This window comes from Oncorhynchus masou, chromosome 28 (assembly GCF_036934945.1).
Source record: "Oncorhynchus masou masou isolate Uvic2021 chromosome 28, UVic_Omas_1.1, whole genome shotgun sequence".
Lineage (NCBI taxonomy): Eukaryota > Metazoa > Chordata > Actinopteri > Salmoniformes > Salmonidae > Oncorhynchus > Oncorhynchus masou.
The window spans coordinates 76,862,567-76,882,027 of record NC_088239.1 but is presented as its reverse complement, the minus strand read 5'-3'; the positions used below and the strand labels follow the sequence as shown (position 1 = coordinate 76,882,027).

Genomic DNA, 19,461 nt, shown 5'->3' with positions numbered 1-19,461 from the left:
TGTTGCCCTGTCAGTTCTAAAAGTATCTGATTGGCAAATTTGATTAACGACGACTCCTTCACTTAATTACCTTTCGATGCTGCTCGGCGAGTCGTCCCTAACGCTCACTGTGTCTTCTAGATCAGATGAGGCTGCAGTAGGCTCAGGCTGCAGTAGGCTCAGGCTGCAGTAGGCTCAGGCTGCAGTAGGCTCAGGCTGCAGTAGGCTCAGGCTGCAGTAGGCTCAGGCTGCAGTAGGCTCAGGCTGCAGTAGGCTCAGGCTGCAGTAGGCTCAGGCTGCAGTAGGCTCAGGCTGCAGACGGGGTAGCGGGGGAGGAAACTGCAGTTTGTCGAGTCAGGCTGCAGCCAGAGCCCTCTCTTGGTCTCGGCACGACACACACCCCCCCTGGAGAGGGTTGTATAACTGCACACCTGGGACAACAATGGCATATGATTGGCATCCTTCACACTCCCTCGCCTCAGGACAAAGGAGCTAAACTAAACCATCTATTTTCAGGACAAAGGAGCTAGACTAAACCATCTATTCTCTGAAACCTAGCATCGGTCATTATCAAGCCACAGTAGAGAGCATGGGGATTAGGGTATTGGTATAGAACTGGATTTCTCAACTATGGTCTACTGTGCAGTGGCCTCTGTTAGAATGATTCCACATTTATTGAGCCTTTTTATCTAGCTAACTAGATTTGTGATGCTTTAGTACTATCATTCTAGTGATGCTTGATTAAACTTACCTGGAGTTTAATCAAGCATACCCAGTGGGTCTCGTTCAGAAACTGATGTAGGAAAAGTGCTTCAGTAGAGCTAAACCAGATGTTGTCCGAGCCACAACACAACAACCTTGTGCTTTATTGTTCAATCGCTCTCACATGGACTGTAGGAGGCGCTACGGATGCTGTTCGGACTGAGCCGTTTGTCCTGGAAGTGTTCCAATGGATTGGGGAGGACATTGTCGTCAGCATTCAAACATGTTACTCCTGGCGTTTTCTCCCCCTTCCTGGCTCCCCTAATCCCATGTGCTTAACATATTTGCTTTGATGTGCGCTACTCTGGAGCTCTCGGTCTGTTTTCATTCCTCATCGAGGATATGACAACGTCTTCTCTCAAGGTCATGAGAAGACACGGTGTGAGATGATGCATTGAGTACTATGTGCATGTGACCTAGCAACAACAACAAAACAGTCAAAAGGGTTAAGTCAGCAGTGGCTGTTGGTCAACCCACCTAGAGAGCTACTGGGTGCTTGCTTTTGTCTCGGCGCTGGTCTCGCACGCCTGATCCGCTGCTCCTCAACATGTAGAATCAGTGTTGGAGCAAAGGCTTGGAACCAAAGGCCAGTTGCTCTCCGGAAGGACGATTTACTACTCCTGGGTTAGGTCTTTGTGTTAATTTGTGCGCCACTTACTGTTAGCATGGATGTTAACTAAATGCTAACTCCGTTTTGATCTTGTTTTATAACAGACCTCAGTGCTTAGTGATGACGGGCTACCCCAACTCGCGTCCGGCTCTGCTCCACCTGGTCCACGCTTTCACCAAGAATGTGGGCCTGATGATCTGTGGCCATGTTCGCACGGTGAGTAACCAGAGATGTCGCCCAATCGGAGGCCATTTTGGCTCCATCCCATAACTGTACCATGGCACAGTGTGGGCTCCATTTCATAGTTTTTCACTTGTTTCATAGGGTCCATTGAGCCATAGATGAACATTGAGCCATAGATGAACAATCTCAATGCAATGTCATAACTACTTCTTGTTGACTGCAGGTGACTAAGTGCTGTATTAACTCACATGAAGACCATTAGAACCGGTTTACAGGAAACCGAACACAGTGGCTCCTGTGTTGTTCTGGACTCCTGTGTTGCGCTTATTAGTCCCCTGTTCACTTTTAAAATCCACATTTCCTGTTGAGTGAGTCATTGCTCCCATTTAGTTTTTTTGTATTTGTATTTTTTAGCTACTTTTGAAATCGAAATCCCTCACCTGGGGGCAATAAAATGAGCGATCCAATAAGACAGTGTGACGGCTGGGCTGATGTAATCGTCCCTGCGCTGTGCCCACAATGTGAAAAGGCACTTTACTGACGCTCTACTGTCAATAGCAGCGAAAAGTCTCTGGCCTTAATCAATTTGCCTCCACCAGAGTGTCAGTGGAGCGTGCCACATTTGACTGGCGCGAGATTCCCAGAGGCTTGAGCGCCAGCCTTATTGGCCACTCCAACTTCTCTCCAGTAGCGCCCACTTCACGAGCTCAGAGCATGCCTGGCCCAGCATGCATTTGTAGTTTACTTGTGCTGCTATAGCTACTTTAGCTACTCTCATGGAGTTTTCTAAATATTTTCATAAAGAAACTGATAAAACACACAGGTGCAAAAATCAAGTTGTCTTAGAGGAGGAAGAAGGAGGAACAAGAGCAAGAGAGGGAGTGTGGTGATGTAGTGTCCACAACCTCAGGAATCATTGTAGAATCTGAAAAGACCCTTAACCTGAAAGCATGATGGTGTCCTGGGTGCACATGCTAACAGAGAGGAACGAGGTGGGTAGCCAGCTAAGAGTGTCATTGTAGCAAAGTACTTATAAACCAAAAAATCGTCTCTCTTAAGTTGTGTTCATTTTTGTTATATTATCGATACAGTTGTCCATAATTGATATTAGCATATACCCAGTTTCAAGGAACTTTACGTTTTGAACTTTTAGACCTACCTATAGAGAGAAAAAATAAAGAAAAGAACTATGCATCTCTGCCCAGCCTGGCAAGAGTGGCACAAAGGGTGTTCAGCATTCCCAGTAGCTCTGCAAGCAGGGGAGAGGATATTCTCTGCTGCCGGCCTGCTCTCCAGGCACGAGCCTGAAGCCACAGACTCTGGCCAAACTGGTGTTTCTAAAAATATATTCAGACCAAGCCTAAAGGCATTTTTAGATTAATTTGTATTTAATTCTAAGTAAGTCACAGCATATATGCGCAATTTATAGACTAATGATTTAATACAACGAAATGTTGTTTAAAATGCTGATTGCTTTATGTCCCTACCAGCCTAGTGTCGCACTCGAAAATGCTTCACAATGTATTTCTTTGTAGGCTATAGCCTTGATATAATATAGCCTAAATAATTAATTTTCATTCCTTATGCTCCCTGTCTGGCTCCTGACCTATTTACAGTGTTTATATGCTGTTTAATATGACATTCACCTTTTTATGTTTATTAAAATACTTTTAATTCAAATCATGTGGTTTGGTTTCAATACTTCAAAACCAAATGGTAGATCCAGGTAGTTACAAAAATAATGTTGGTTAAATTGTGATTTTAGAGGGGCATTTATTTGTTATTTTTTTGAGCGAGGAGCGGTTTTTAACTTAGCGGTTGGAAAAAATGTGGCGTGCCGCTCCATGAGCGGGATATCTCTCCAAGTCCACTGGGCGTACTGCGGAATATAGTGCCCTCTCTTTGTCTTGCTTGCTTACTCTCTCTCACACACACCCTCACTCTCTCTATTGCAAAAAAAGAGCAAGTACAACGACACAAGCCAATGCATTTTCTGGCTTAGGGCTGCTTCTTATGCTGAAGCCCCTCTTTAGATAGAAGCAAGACTCCATGGATAGGCCTTTTAAGAGTGGTTGTTTGAATTAGGGCTTTTTTCGGGACAACTTGAGAACCTTTTCTAACGGTAATTGGTACCGTAAATATATCCAGCTGTGATTTGACTGCAAGGTGGAACTAGTTCTGTTTTGTTAAAGAGTTACTAAATACTACACTTAGCCTTTAGCGTGACTCTATTTTCTTTGTGTTGTGTTCACAGGGCTCCAGAAGGCCCAACTTCAAAGAGCTGTCCAATGACCAGACACGTTACCAGCGCTGGTTGATGAAGAACGAGACCAAGGCATTCTACACACCCGTGTTCGCTGAGGACATTCGGGAGGGCACCCAGTATCTGCTACAGGTGAGAACAGACAAACGTTACAATAATTGGCAGTGTACCAAGCCATAGAAGTTAAGTGGGCTGTAATTTTAAGTACATCAATTGTGAGAAGTTATTTTAGTTCTATTTGAATTAAAGGTATTTTTATCATCAATTTGAAACAAGGTCCAACCGGAACAGAGAGGTGTGGGTGGTTAACGGCCTTGCACAAGGGCAGAATGACAGATTTTTCACCTTGTTGGTTTGGGGATTCAAACGGGCAACCTTTCAGTTACTGGCCCAGCGCTCTAACCACTAGACCACCTGCGACCCTACTCTAGTTGCCCTTGAAACACAAGTCTTTGACCTTATACAAAGTTGTCATTATTTATCCTAAAGTTCAAGTACATTCAATCAAAGTGCATGAAAATATATTGAAACCCACGGTAGTGACCATTGGCGTGAACTCCAGTTCAACTCCATGGAATTGTCAATTGACACTGAAAACTAGAATTAATGATAGCAATGGATCGAGATTGAATTGACCCTGATGCCGATGGTGCTCTTTGATTGCCTGCCAACCAGACTTTTTTTATGCTTGAAAGCGATTGCGTGACCTGGTTTTTGGTTGATGCAGCACTGTGTGACATTTATATTTTATTTAACCTTTATTTGACTAGGCAAGTCAGTTAAGAACAAATGATTAGTTATAATGACGGCCTAACCCCCCCCTCCCAACCCAGACGACGCTGGGTGAATTTTGTGCCGCCCAATGGTACTCCCGATCACGGGCCGGTTGTGACACAGCCTGGGAACGACGCCTCTAGCGTCGTTGATAGTGCCTTTTGATAGCTGTGTCACTTGCCTTTGATAGCTCTGTCACTTGCCTTTGATAGCTCTGTCACTTGGGGGGGAGGGGGGTTAAACTCCTGACCGTGATCTATTTAGTGGTTTCTTTAGGTTGTTCTGACCTGTGTTTTCTCAAGGCGGCTGGGCTCGGTCGTCTGAGGCCCAACACTCTGGTGATTGGCTTCAAGAACGACTGGAAGGACGGAGACATGATGAACGTTGAGACCTACATCCAGATGATCCAGTAAGTCAGCGGGGGCCTCGCAAGCCACCTTGTCAAAAGGCTGTCCACAAAGATGCCTGATTTAGAAAAGTAATTTGTTTTAAAGCACATGAACATGTGATGGGTTGTGAAGATAACAAGCTTTGACACGAGAAATATATATATATATATATATACATACATACATACATACATACATACATACATACATACATACATACATACATACATACATACATACAGCGCACACACACAGCTTGGACTTCCATTTATAAACTTAATCAGAGTCACGTAGGTATTAAATCCAATGGATTTAGGTTGAATCAGTTCCTGCTGTAAAGTGTGTGAATTTTTGTATTAGATTGGAAAGCTAGAGTTCATCCACGGTATATTAAAAGCTACTCTAAGACTTATAGGAATGTGCTCTTTAGTTTTCAATATATGCTAGCTTCACCTATAGACATCAAAGTATTATTAATTGGGTGAAGTCTGGCTGCCAGTTTTCACATCATCATGAAGTTCCCACATCTACCAGTAAGGCATTTCGCTTTGTCCTTTGAAACCATTCATTGTGGCCTGAGTCCTTAGCTTGTTTGTTTGCGTTAGCCTGGTTAGTGTGTTTTGTCCAAGTGGAAAAGTACAGGTTTTAATGTAGTGTGTTATACACACAGCCAGGCCCAGTTCTGTGTCAAGCGGCTTCCTGTGAAATGCCAACAGCGCGTGTTTCTTTCTGTTTGTCTTTCAGTGATGCGTTTGACTATCAGTACGGTGCCGTGGTCCTCAGACTGAAGGAGGGTCTGGACGTGTCCCACATCTCAGAACAAGGTGTACTCACACACACAGTAACACTTTTGTACCAAACGACATGATACTCTTACCCACCCACACACACACACGCTAAAACACTCCCTTGCCAAACGACTAATCTCATCAGCTTGTCTCATATTGGTTTCCTCATAAAATGTTATGTTATTATTGAGAAAATGAATTTCGCACCAGTGCTTTTCTGCGTCATGTCTATGTTCTGCAACTACACAGGGAATCGAGAGCAACCAATAATGAGGTGTGATTCTTTAACTCAATGTGGCTCTCGCCAGTTGGAGAGAGAGATTTAATTAAACAAGTAACTCAAATGGATGTTTTATTAGATTTGCTTTCCAAACACAGTCCAACTGCAGATTCTAGAAGATCACCTGGGTCCCACGCGGTCTCTCTCTGTTAACCTTCTTATTCATCTTCACCTGAAGGTTGACCTTTTTTCTTTCCCCTGTATTTGAAACCCATTTTTTTCTACATATTGTGAAGATGTCTTGGTTGAAGAGTAGGCGCGTTACCATTCCTTCACCAATAAACCTCAATACATGTAGATAATTGTATTAAAGGAAAAAGTTAGGCCCAAGTCCTTGCTTGTTTGTGGGAAGCCACTGTATCCTATTACCGAGCAGTTCCTAACTGTGTACTTTTTAGTTGAATTCATCTTCCTCAGTCCAGTCATCTGACTTGGCTTGTTACGCAGCCAAAAGTCCACCCAAATTCACCTTAATTGGCCCAAATGGCTTGCCGGCCATTTTCTAACACACTGTTTGCCTTTCACCCATCAAATAACCCCATCATCAAGATAATTACCAACATTTTAACAGTTACTGGCTACTTCTGTGTTTAGTGGGCACAAAATGGAGTCTTGCTCAAGTTGTTTTCCACTCAGCCCAGGCTACTTTGCAGGTCATTTATTTTCAATGTTAACAGGATGTTCTGTTTGCATTATGCTAATAGTTTAGCATCACAGGTCATTTGTTCATCATGTTTGCAGGATGTTCTCGTCATGTCAGTTTCAGTTGGCTAATAGTTTAGCTTTGTTGTTCTGCAGATGACCTGCTGTCGTCGCAGGAGAAGACGTCGGGGATGAAGGATGTGGTGGTGTCCATCGACATGAAGGACTCTGACGGAGACTCATCCAAGCCCTCGTCCAAAGCCACCAGCGTCCAGAACAGCCCAGCCATCCAGAAAGGTCAGGAGTTGTAATGGGAATTTCCAGGTGAACCAAAAGGAGCGCAGTCGTTGATAATGTCAATCAAAAATCGATCCGGTTTATTACAAGTTGCAACGGAGACACGCCTCCCTGTTGAAGCAGAGAAAATGTCTAACGAGTCTTCTCTGATATTAATCACACAGCACCGACAGAAGTCACAACATCAGCTGCTACAGAATCACAGTGTCACAGATACATTGTCAGTGTGTCCTCGGCTCAACACTGGCAGACATTTGATACTGGCAGTTAAGCAGCTCAAAGGTAGTTAGTCTCAGCAGATAATTATAGGCTCAAATACAGGAAAGTAATTCATCATATTTCCCATTACAGGCGTCATTCTAAAGTATCCCACATAAACAGGAACGCGTGTCGAGTGCCTTTTTACTTAGATTCTACACCAGTGGTTTTGCGCACATGCCTGCTTCAGCTAATTGAGGTCCTGAGACAGGAAGAAAACACTAGCTCTTCAGGAGCAATAAGGTTGGTTCACCCCTCTCACTCAACCTAATTGTCCAGAACTTCACGTCAGCATGTATGGAAACTTTGGCGTTTTGTGATGACATTCGATGGTCTGATACTCTGCTGAAGTGAACTAGGTTTCTTGTGAAATCACAATGTGAACGTGCTTGAGAAAGAGGTCAGGGTGTAAGAATTCTGAAAGCAGTTTATCGCCACACTCCCTATCCCCCCTAGATCTCTCAAAGGCCTCCCTTATATCTTGCCAGCCAGTCACTAGGATACACTGAGTGGGCGGCCCTGTAAGTCGCCCGACTCAGAGAGGAAGTGGCCTCTGACCCCGTGACCCCCAGCCTTCCCACTGGGCCCAGTTTGTTAGTCCACAGCCCACAGATGGCTTCACTACAGTGTGTGTGTGTCTGTCCTTGTTTACACACACGTATGTGTACGCACACACATGCACACAAACATCTCATGCACTTAAACGCATATGCACACACACAAACCCAAATACACACACACATTGCTTCACTAAAATGTGTGTTTTCCTCAAACTATGACCAAACAAACAGGGAAACTGTTCCCACAGTGCAGCATGGACAGGCTGGGAACTTCAGTTTAATTCTATTTCCTCCCATAGGGAATATCATGTCCCTGATCCTGTGCAGTGACAGAGGAAGTGACATTTCTCACGATTCACTCAATTCCCTCCCACAGTAAATAATGAAGAGCATCTGAAGCTGTGTGTTTGTGTGGGTTTTCTAATGTTACCCTGACGTGTGTTTGAGTTTGTGTGTGTGTGTGTGTGTGTGTGTGTGTGTGTGAGTACTTTAGTGTGCACTTGTTTGATGGAGAGGGTGTTTGTGTGGGTTTTCGAATGTTACCCTGACGTGTGTGAGTGTGAGTACTTTAGTGTGCACTTGTTTGATGGAGAGGGTGTTTGTGTGGGTTTTCTAATGTTACCCTGACGTGTGTGTGTGTGTGTGTGTGTGTGTGTGTGTGTGTGTGTGAGTACTTTAGTGTGCACTTGTTTGATGGAGAGGGTGTTTGTGTGGTTTTTCGAATGTTACCCTGACGTGTGTGAGTGTGAGTACTTTAGTGTGCACTTGTTTGATGGAGAGGGTGTTTGTGTGGGTTTTCTAATGTTACCCTGACGTGTGTGAGTACTTTAGTGTGTACTTGTTTGATGGAGAGGGTGTTTGTGTGCATGCCGGTTGACTACTTAAACTAAGGTACATGTTTGTACTACATGGTGAACTTTCAGTGCCAAGTGACGAAAACAGCTAGTTGAAGATTAATGTCACATCTATAATCGTCTTAGCAGTAAGCAATTCTAATGCCGGAACCTTCATTATTTTTCTCAGATTACTTGCGTACATTACTTTCTCAATTTTGACACAACCAGAGAACCTCCCCAAAATTCTTCAGAATGTGAAGAATGTGATTTAGACCAAGTTATTTAAACTGTTGTTGTAAAGCAGTGTTTCTCAAATGGTTGAAGTCACAGAAAATGATTTTCCCCTCTTTAAAGACTAAAGAGTTGGGTCCTGGCTAGAAACACTGGTTACACAAATCTGTCTTTAGACTATTCCAGTAGCTTTCAAAGGAGTCAAACATCTAAACCAATGTCTTAAAACTCTCAAAAGTGCTCGTCCACTACTAAGCCAGTAGTGGAGTTGTCTGACTCCAGGATTTCTAACCATTGACGGAGTTGGAAGTTCCTTCCCTGAGAGACTCCAACAGTTGGTGTGACCACTGATGCCTTTTCCATTGGGGTCCATTTTGTTTGGCGCAGGGATTAACTGATGTAGTCCCCCCCCCAACACACCCAGTGGGCTGTTGATGTATGGGTTTCCATCATGGCGACAGCAACAAAAACATTAACCCTTCCGTTCTCAATTTCTCTCTCTCTATCTTTTTGTCATGTTCTTTCTCCCTCCATCTTTTTTTGTTTTTACATGATCCAGGTGACGATGATGAACGCAAAGCCGCAACGAAGCCGCTGTTGAGAAAAGGCAGGCAGTCCACCTTATTGAGTTTCTTTACCTTTCCTTTTCTCTTTCTATTGTTTCACACGTGCTCTCTCACACACACACACACACACACATACGCACCCACATACCCACCACACATACCCACCACACATACCCACCACACATACCCACCACACACATACCCACACACACCCACCACACACATACCCACACACACCCACATACATACCCACACACATACCCACCACACACATCCACACACACACCCACACACCCACATACCCACCACACACACACCCACATACCCACCACACACACACCCACATACCCACCACACACACACCCACATACCCACCACACACCCACCCACACATACCCACCGCACACCCACCCACACATACCCACCGCACACACACACACACATACCCACCGCACACACACACACACACACACACACACACACCCACCGCACACACACACACACACACACCCACCGCACACACACACACACACATACCCACCGCACACACACACACATACCCACCACACACCACCCGCACACACACACACATACCCACCAAACACACCACCCGCACACACACACCCACCACCCGCACACACACATACCCGCCCGCACGCACACGTTACCACCACACACGCACCCACTCACACCTGCTCACTTGCACGTACCTGCATCACACGTACCCACACTCTGTTTAAGAGGGGTTGGGTTAAATGTGGAAGACACACTTCAGTTGTACAACTGACTGTATCCCCCTTTCCCTTCCCTCACACATTGTCTTCCTGTCATGTTGACTTATTGTAAATCTCTTTCTCTTACTCTCAGTCATGTGCTTTCGACCCGTGGAACCTGGTTGAGTTTGGTTTTCTTTTCTGCTTCTATTGCTCTCACACTCATGCGCAAAACTCTGTCACCCTTTGTTGCCGTCTTCCTCTGTCATCTAGAGTTAGTCTTTCCTGCCTGGCTAGCTGCCCTGGCTCTGGGTCAGGGCCGGCTGCCCTGGCTCTGGGTTAGGGCCGGCTGCCCTGGCTCTGGGAATAACCTGTATGTTTATTTTCTCCTGTCTTTCCACTCCTAACTCACTCCGGCTTCCTGTAGCTCTAGCGCAGTCCCTGAAGTGCCGTCGTGTGTCTGCTCTGACGTTGTATTTTCTCTAAATCCTTTCTTTGCTGGACTTCCTGTCGGTCATTAGTGCCTGTTTCTTCTCTTTCTGCGGAGATGACACTGTCTTCAGTACTGTTACTGTCTCTCTCCCTTCCTTTCTGGCAGGCATGTCTGTTTCTGTTGGGGTTTGTCTGCTTATCTCTCCTCCTCTCCCTTTTTCTACCTCATTCTACCACTCTATTCTCTCTCTACCCCTCTATTCTCTCTCTACCCCTCTATTCTCTCTCTACCCCTCTATTCTCTCTCTCTACCCCTCTATTCTCTCTCTCTACCCCTCTATTCTCTCTCTCTACCCCTCTATTCTCTCTCTCTACCCCTCTATTCTCTCTCTCTACCCCTCTATTCTCTCTCTCTACCCCTCTATTCTCTCTCTCTACCCCTCTATTCTCTCTCTCTACCCCTCTATTCTCTCGCTCTACCCCTCTATTCTCTCGCTCTACCCCTCTATTCTCTCGCTCTACCCCTCTATTCTCTCTCTCTACCCCTCTATTCTCTCTCTCTACCCCTCTATTCTCTCTCTCGACCCCTCTATTCTCTCTCTCGACCCCTCTATTCTCTCTCTCTACCCCTCTATTCTCTCTCTCGACCCCTCTTCTCTCTCTCTACCCCTCTATTCTCTCTCTCTATTCTCGCTCTATTCTGTGTGTATTTGTCATGTGCTTTTCAGGTCCAGCTGTTTTATAACTACTGTCTACTTATCCAAGTCCCAGACAGACAGACACAGACCAAGACAGAGAGCAGAGGAAGGAATGTTACAATAGACACTCACTGACGGCACACCGTTTACATTCCACTGAGCCCACTTCAGAGAAGGTTTCCATTATACTGTGACTGTTAGATAAAATACACATAAGATCCCACTTCCTTTGATTTCTATCACACATATCCTGATCCCAGGTCTTGCTATTGACCTTAGGAGTTGGCAAGATCACACAAACAACATATCTGGGACCAGGGCAAAAAATATATATATAATCAGGATCAGATCCCTCTTGTCTGTATAATCTGGTTCATTATGATCTGAAAGACAAAACTGATCCTAGAGACTTTATGATTGCGGGCCCAGTCTGAGTCACACACAGATAGGGAGATGACTTTGGTAAGAATTCCTAAGTGAGCAGCTTCCTGTCCTGTCTTGATCTTAGTGTCTGACATAGCAGTTTTTGGGCCCCACAGAGAAAAGCCCCCAGACGTTGAACGTGGCCGACCAGAGGCTCCTGGACGCCAGTCGGCTGTTCAAGAGGAAACAAGGCAAAGGCACCGTGGACGTGTGGTGGCTCTTTGACGACGGCGGTGAGTTAAGTCTGGTCCTCCAGAACACAAGGGGGTGCTATATGATTACTTACTGCCTAGTGTTTCTGTTACAGAGCAGCTTTGATACCTCAGTTTTAAGTTGACAAACACTCCCTGTCCTCCCCTTTAAAAGATAATGATTTGAATAGAAGTATGGTGGAGGCAGTCTAACCAAGTGTTTCTCAATCCTGGTTCATGTTGCCCTAGCACACACAGCTGATTCAAATGATCAACTCATCATGTTTGATGATTTCAATCAGGTGCGTTAATGCTAAGGCAATAACTAAAATGTGCACCCCTTTGGGTCCCCGGGACCCGGATTGAGAAACACTGCTCTAGCCCATGCTCACACTAACCCAATGCTTTTGAATGTGTTGGGAAGAATGCGCACTACCAGGAGAAAGAGTAGATAATTGGGACGCAGGGTTATGATTCTGGATGGCCAGATAGCAACAATGACAAGAAGCTGCCATGTAGGGAATCGTAGGTGGCTCGTTTCATCTTGTTCTTTAAACCAGGTCTTGTTTTGACTGATTTCATGTCAATGCTATTATGGCAAAAAATTGCGAGCTAACCAACAACGGTAACAATCTATTTTAGAGACAACAAATGCTCTCTGTACAAATGTACAGTGCCTTGCGAAAGTATTCGGCCCCCTTGAACTTTGCGACCTTTTGCCACATTTCAGGCTTCAAACATAAAGATATAAAACTGTATTTTTTTGTGAAGAATCAACAACAAGTGGGACACAATCATGAAGTGGAACAACATTTATTGGATATTTCAAACTTTTTTAACAAATCAAAAACTGAAAAATTGGGTGTGCAAAATTATTCAGCCCCTTTACTTTCAGTGCAGCAAACTCTCTCCAGAAGTTCAGTGAGGATCTCTGAATGATCCAATGTTGACCTAAATGACTAATGATGATAATACAATCCACCTGTGTGGAATCAAGTCTCCGTATAAATGCACCTGCACTGTGATAGTCTCAGAGGTCTGTTAAAAGCGCAGAGAGCATCATAATGAACAAGGAACACACCAGGCAGGTCCGAGATACTGTTGTGAAGAAGTTTAAAGCCGGATTTGGATACAAAAAGATTTCCCAAGCTTTAAACATCCCAAGGAGCACTGTGCAAGCGATAATATTGAAATGGAAGGAGTATCAGACCACTGCAAATCTACCAAGACCTGGCCGTCCCTCTAAACTTTCAGCTCATACAAGGAGAAGACTGATCAGAGATGCAGCCAAGAGGCCCATGATCACTCTGGATGAACTGCAGAGATCTACAGCTGAGGTGGGAGACTCTGTCCATAGGACAACAATCAGTCGTATATTGCACAAATCTGGCCTTTATGGAAGAGTGGCAAGAAGAAAGCCATTTCTTAAAGATATCCATAAAAAGTGTTGTTTAAAGTTTGCCACAAGCCACCTGGGAGACACACCAAACATGTGGAAGAAGGTGCTCTGGTCAGATGAAACCAAAATTGAACTTTTTGGCAACAATGCAAAACGTTATGTTTGGGGTAAAAGCAACACAGCTCATCACCCTGAACACACCATACCCACTGTCAAACATGGTGGTGGCAGCATCATGGTTTGGGCCTTCTTTTCTTCAGCAAGGACAGGGAAGATGGTTAGAATTGATGGGAAGATGGATGGAGCCAAATACAGGACCATTCTGGAAGAGAACCTGATGGAGTCTGCAAAAGACCTGAGACTGGGACGGAGATTTGTCTTCCAACAAGGCAATGATCCAAAACATAAAGCAAAATCTACAATGGAATAGTTCAAAAATAAACATATCCAGGTGTTAGAATGGCCAAGTCAAAGTCCAGACCTGAATCAAATCGAGAATCTGTGGAAAGAACTGAAAACTGCTGTTCACAAATGCTCTCCATCCAACCTCACTGAGCTCGAGCTGTTTTGCAAGGAGGAATGGGAAAAAATGTCAGTCTCTCGATGTGCAAAACTGATAGAGACATACCCCAAGCGACTTACAGCTGTAATCGCAGCAAAAGGTGGCGCTACAAAGTATTAACTTAAGGGGGCTGAATAATTCTGCACGCCCAATTTTTCAGTTTTTGATTTGTTAAAAAAGTTTGAAATATCCAATAAATGTCGTTCCACTCCATGATTGTGTCCCACTTGATGTTGATTCTTCACAAAAAAATACAGTTTTATATCTTTATGTTTGAAGCCTGAAATGTGGCAAAAGGTCGCAAAGTTCAAGGGGGCCGAATACTTTCGCAAGGCACTGTATATGTTTTCAATAAACATTTGAGACTAAATATAGTTAACATGTTGTCAACAATATGTGGCTGAGAAATGGGGACCGAAATGGGCCTTGCAGCTTTGAGGACACTAGAAACCTAGACCTTAGACTCTAGAGATATCCCAACTCTGCACATCAGCAAGAACAAACCATAGCATGGCCCCACAAAGAGATGGTGAGTGACTCTTTCTCGTGACTCTGCCAGGCCTCACCCTGCTCATCCCCTATCTGCTCACCAACAAGAAGAAGTGGAATGACTGCAAGATCCGTGTCTTCATCGGCGGCAAGATCAACAGGATCGACCACGACCGCAGAGCGTGAGTGGAAAGTCCTAGTTGCTGTAGATTTATTCTACCTATGCCAATGTGTTGAAAGTACTTGAAATAACTGAATGCTGCATTTAACTTCATGGCTAGATTGCTGACATAGGCTAATGTGGAAATACAATGACAAGAAAACACACAAAGAACCTTTAGGTTAAATTCTGAGGAAAACCAGTTAAATAAAGGTTAAAAAAATAATATTTAACACACAATGCTACATACATAATGGGAGAAATTTAATTATTCATTTTTCTTATATGGCCTAGATTTAAGTCTGCTGAAACTAAAACTGCTGAATTATATCAGTGTGTTAATGGTGCCAGGGATCGCCTTCCAAAAACACTGCCTGGCATGGACACAGCCCTATGGGATTAAACACACGTTGTTGCATCATCACATTAAATCTGCATGTGTTTTTATATAAACTCTTTATCGTCGTCTGTGGCATTCACTTCTCATAAGCAGGTTAGGGTCTCTGTCTCTTTCTCCTTGTCTCTCTGTCTGTGTTCTGCGTATTACAAACCCACATGGCAGTAGTATTATTGTCCAAAATGTCCTGTCCCTCACTGTTATTGTCCCCACACAGCTGCCTCCCTTTTGTTGGCAACCCAAGCCTTTTATCTTAGCATGTGCCACAACTCATTTATTTAGTGTGTTTATTACTTGAAAACCAGGACCAGACATTTGATAGAACCAGGACCAGACATTTGATAGAACCAGGACCAGACATTTGATAGAACCAGGACCAGACATTTGATAGAACCAGGACCAGACATTTGATAGAACCAGGACCAGACATTTGATAGAACCAGGACCAGACATTTGATAGAACCAGGACCAGACATTTGATAGAACCAGGACCAGACATTTGATAGAACCAGGACCAGACATTTGATAGAACCAGGACCAGACATTTGATAGAACCAGGACCAGACATTTGATAGAATTTCCTCGCTGATTTGAACGTAGTTTCACTACTGGCTAGCCATCTTTCTGGAACTTCATTTGTTCAATACTTGGACCTCTTTATTGCAATAATATCCCATCCAAACTCTCCATGTCATTGAGGATTCCAGTATCCTTTGATATTAAAGTCCTTTGACAAAAAAATAAGAAAAGTTGCAGTTCACACGCAGACATTCCATGTTTGTAGTCGCCGTGTGCTGACGATGAAGATGTTTTGAGGAGACGTTAACCCTATCTTTTGAACAAAAAAGCCTAGGGAAATGACTGTCATAAAGAGAGAGCCTCTCAACAGCCACGGCAGCTTTTCCCCCTACAAAATATAAACTACAGCTTGCACCTGTTTGCTCTGATACTTCCAAATGGCTTCTTCGTGCCCTCAGTGGCTTGTTTGCTGTCTCTCTAAAACTTCTGGATGTAAGTGGCTTTTCAGTGTTTGATCAGGCATTTGTTCCTCCTCAGGATGGCCACACTTCTCAGCAAGTTCAGGATAGACTTCTCCGACATCAATGTACTGGGAGACATCAACACCAAGCCCAAAAAAGAGAAGTATGTTGTTTTTCTCTTATGATTGAATCTCAGATTGTCGGGTGGGTGGGGGTTGGGAACCGTTTCGTTTTTAAATATCTATTTTAATTTGACACATTTGTTCTTAATTGAAATGTCACTGCAAAATGTATGGAAAAAGAAAGTGAAGTAACTAAGCAGACTGTGTTCTTTGAGCTGGGAGTCAACAAGTCTACAAGCACTTAAATACTTACAGGAAACATTTTATTGACATTCACAAATATGAATAATAGGATAATTCCCTTTTGGACACTCAAGTGGCGTATTGCAAATGTAAACTGCAAGCTGCAATGTTTTTCACAAGTTGAAAACAGATTATTGTGCATAGTAATATACAGTAGCGGTAAATTGAATTGAAACATATTTTGAATGAAATGTATTACTGCGCTGTATGTACAGTACCAGTCAAAAGTTTGGACACAGTTACTCATTCAAGGGTTTTTCTTTAATTTTGCTATTTTCTACATTGTAGAATAATAGTGAAAACACAAACTATGAAATAACACATGGAATCATGTAGTAACCAAAAAAGTGTTAAACATAACAAAATATATTTTATATTCTTCAAAGTATCTACCCTTTCGCCTTGATAACAACTTTGGAATGAATTTCAGTTAACAGGTGTGCCTTGTTAAAAGTTCATTTGTGGAATTTCTTTCCTTCTTAATGCGTTTGAGCCAAAAGGTGGAATACAGAAGAAAGCCCTATTTGGTAAAAGACCAAGTCCATATTATGGCAAGAACAGCTCAAATAGGCAAAGAGAAACAACAGTCCATCATTACTTTAAGACATGAAGGTCAGTCAATCCAGAAAATGTGCAGTCACAAAAACCATCAAGCGCTATGATGAAACTGGCTCTCATGAGGACCGCCACAGGAAAAGATTGAGTTACCTCTGCTGCAGAGGAGGAGTTCATTAGAGTTACCAGCCTCAGAAATGACAGCCCAAATAAATGTTTCACAGAGTTCAAGTAACAGACACATCTCAACATATTTTCATAGGAGAGTGTGTGAATCAGGCCTTCATGGTTGAGTTGCTGGCAAAAAAAAACACCAATAAGAAGACTTGCTTGGACCGGTGGAAATCTATCCTTTTGGTCTGATGAGTCCAAATTTGAGATTTTGGGTTCCAAACGCTGTGTCTTTGTGAGACGCAGAGTAACTGAACGTATGATATTCGCATGTGTAGTTCCAACTATGAAGCATGGAGGAGGAGGTCTGATGGTGTGTGGTTACTTTTGCTGTGATTTATTCAGAATTCAAGGCACACTTAACCAGCATGTCTACCACAGCATTCTGCAGTGATACGCCATCCCATCTGGTTTGCCCTTAGTGGGACTATCATGTATTTTTCAACAGGACAATGACCCAACGCACCTCCAGTCTGTGTAAGGGCTATTTGACCAAGAATGAAAATGATGGAGCTGCATCAGATGACCTAGCCTCCACAATCACCTGACCTCAACCCAATTGAGATGGTTTGGGATGATTTGGACTACAGAATGAAGGAAAAGCAGCCAACAAGTGCTCAGCATATGTGGGAACTCCTCCAAGACTGTTAGAAAATCATTCCAGGTGAAGCTGGTTGAGAGAATGACAAGTGTGTGTGCAAAGCTTTCATCAAGGCAAGGGGTGGCTACTTTAAAGAATCTCAAATATAAAATATATTTTGATTTAACACCTTGATTCCATGTATTATTTCATAGTTTTGATGTCTTCAATATTATTCTACAATGGAGAAACTAGTACAAATAAAGATAAATTCTCGAATGAGTAGGTGTGTCTAAACGTTTGACTGTGTGTGTTGTGGTTTAACAACCTTTGATCCCCTGTGGTGTTTAAGTGTGACTGCCTTTGAGGAGATGATTGAGCCGTACCGGCTGAAGGAGGACGACATGGAGCAGGATACAGCAGAGGCACTGAAGGCCAGCGAGCCCTGGAGGATCACAGACAACGAGCTGGAGCTCTACAGGGCCAAGGTGAGTCTAACCACTAGCCATCACCATATCACTTATTCCTATCCAGTCCTTTCAGATCTGTGAACATGGAGTGATAGGGGCTAACTGTAGGATGCTAGGAGAAGAAATGGAACCATGCCAATGAGGAGTTCTGTATTGTGCCCATTTTACAAGCTATATGGGAAGGAATGTGCTCTGATATCTGCCTATCTTACAGCCAAGTGTGGCTGCAGTCTTAGATGGTAATCTCGTAACCCAATGCCTGTGTATGCAATTTAACCTGTATTTTTGTTTTGATTGTTCTCAGACTAATCGTCAGATCAGACTGAACGAACTGCTGAAGGAGCACTCGAGCACAGCCAACCTCATTGTCATGTAAGCGCATTTATTAATGTGTGTTGCAACTTGCCTGTGTGCGGGCATTATGGCTTTGACCTCTGGCAACCACCGGCAGTGTGAAGATGTGGAGGAGGCCTCGTGTCTGTCATTAATGGGCGCTAAGTGGATCAGCTGGCTGCCCTGTAAACTGAGACGCCAGCAGCCCTCCCATAATCATTCTCCTGTGTCACCCACCCCCAGGTCTCACCTTCTCTCATCTGGCCTCTCCTTACCTCAATTTTTCCCACTTCTCTGCCACTTAACTTTCACCTTTGCTCACACGCCTTTCTTTCTCAATCCACTCTTCATCCTGTTCTCTCTCTGCTATATTTACCCTCTCCATTTTCCTCTCATCCTCATTTCATTCTCCCACTGCTTCCTCACTAATCCTTCCCTTTCCTATGGACACAGACCATAGTCCACACAAATACACAGACCATAGTCCACACACACGCAGATACACAGACCATAGTCCACACACACGCAGATACACAGACCATAGTCCACACACAAGCAGATACACAGACCATAGTCCACACGCGCGCACACACAGACCATAGTCCACACGCGCGCACACACAGACCATAGTCCACACGCGCACACACACAGACCATAGTCCACACGCGCACACACACAGACCATAGTCCACACGCGCACACACACACAGACCATAGTCCACACGCGCACACACACACAGACCATAGTCCACACGCACACACACACACAGACCATAGTCCACACGCGCACACACACACAGACCATAGTCCACACGCGCACACACACACAGACCATAGTCCACACGCGCACACAGACCATAGTCCACACGCGCACACACACACAGACCATAGTCCACACGCGCACACACACACAGACCATAGTCCACACGCGCACGCGCACACACACACAGACCATAGTCCACGCGCGCACACACACACAGACCATAGTCCACGCACACGCGCACACACACACAGACCATAGTCCACGCACACGCGCACACACACAGACCATAGTCCACGCACACGCGCACACACACAGACCATAGTCCACGCACGCGCACACACACAGACCATAGTCCACGCACGC

At 44.2% G+C, this 19,461-nt stretch overlaps 1 protein-coding gene across 2 annotated transcripts in view; it reads left to right on the top strand.

Annotated features, from left to right (window-relative positions):
* slc12a2 (solute carrier family 12 member 2) overlaps nt 1-19,461 on the top strand; it is a 75,076-nt gene that overhangs the window by 51,368 nt on the left and 4,247 nt on the right. Inside the window, exons 16-26 of one of the 2 annotated variants that reach the window (XM_064943418.1) lie at nt 1,456-1,567; nt 3,789-3,929; nt 4,874-4,980; nt 5,705-5,784; nt 6,827-6,967; nt 9,412-9,459; nt 11,801-11,917; nt 14,396-14,507; nt 15,939-16,025; nt 17,886-18,021; nt 18,308-18,375. In XM_064943418.1, the coding sequence (XP_064799490.1) occupies nt 1,456-1,567; nt 3,789-3,929; nt 4,874-4,980; nt 5,705-5,784; nt 6,827-6,967; nt 9,412-9,459; nt 11,801-11,917; nt 14,396-14,507; nt 15,939-16,025; nt 17,886-18,021; nt 18,308-18,375 (1,149 nt within the window). The remainder of the gene's footprint in view (nt 1-1,455; nt 1,568-3,788; nt 3,930-4,873; nt 4,981-5,704; nt 5,785-6,826; nt 6,968-9,411; nt 9,460-11,800; nt 11,918-14,395; nt 14,508-15,938; nt 16,026-17,885; nt 18,022-18,307; nt 18,376-19,461) is intronic. The other variant, XM_064943419.1, reaches the window with a different exon arrangement.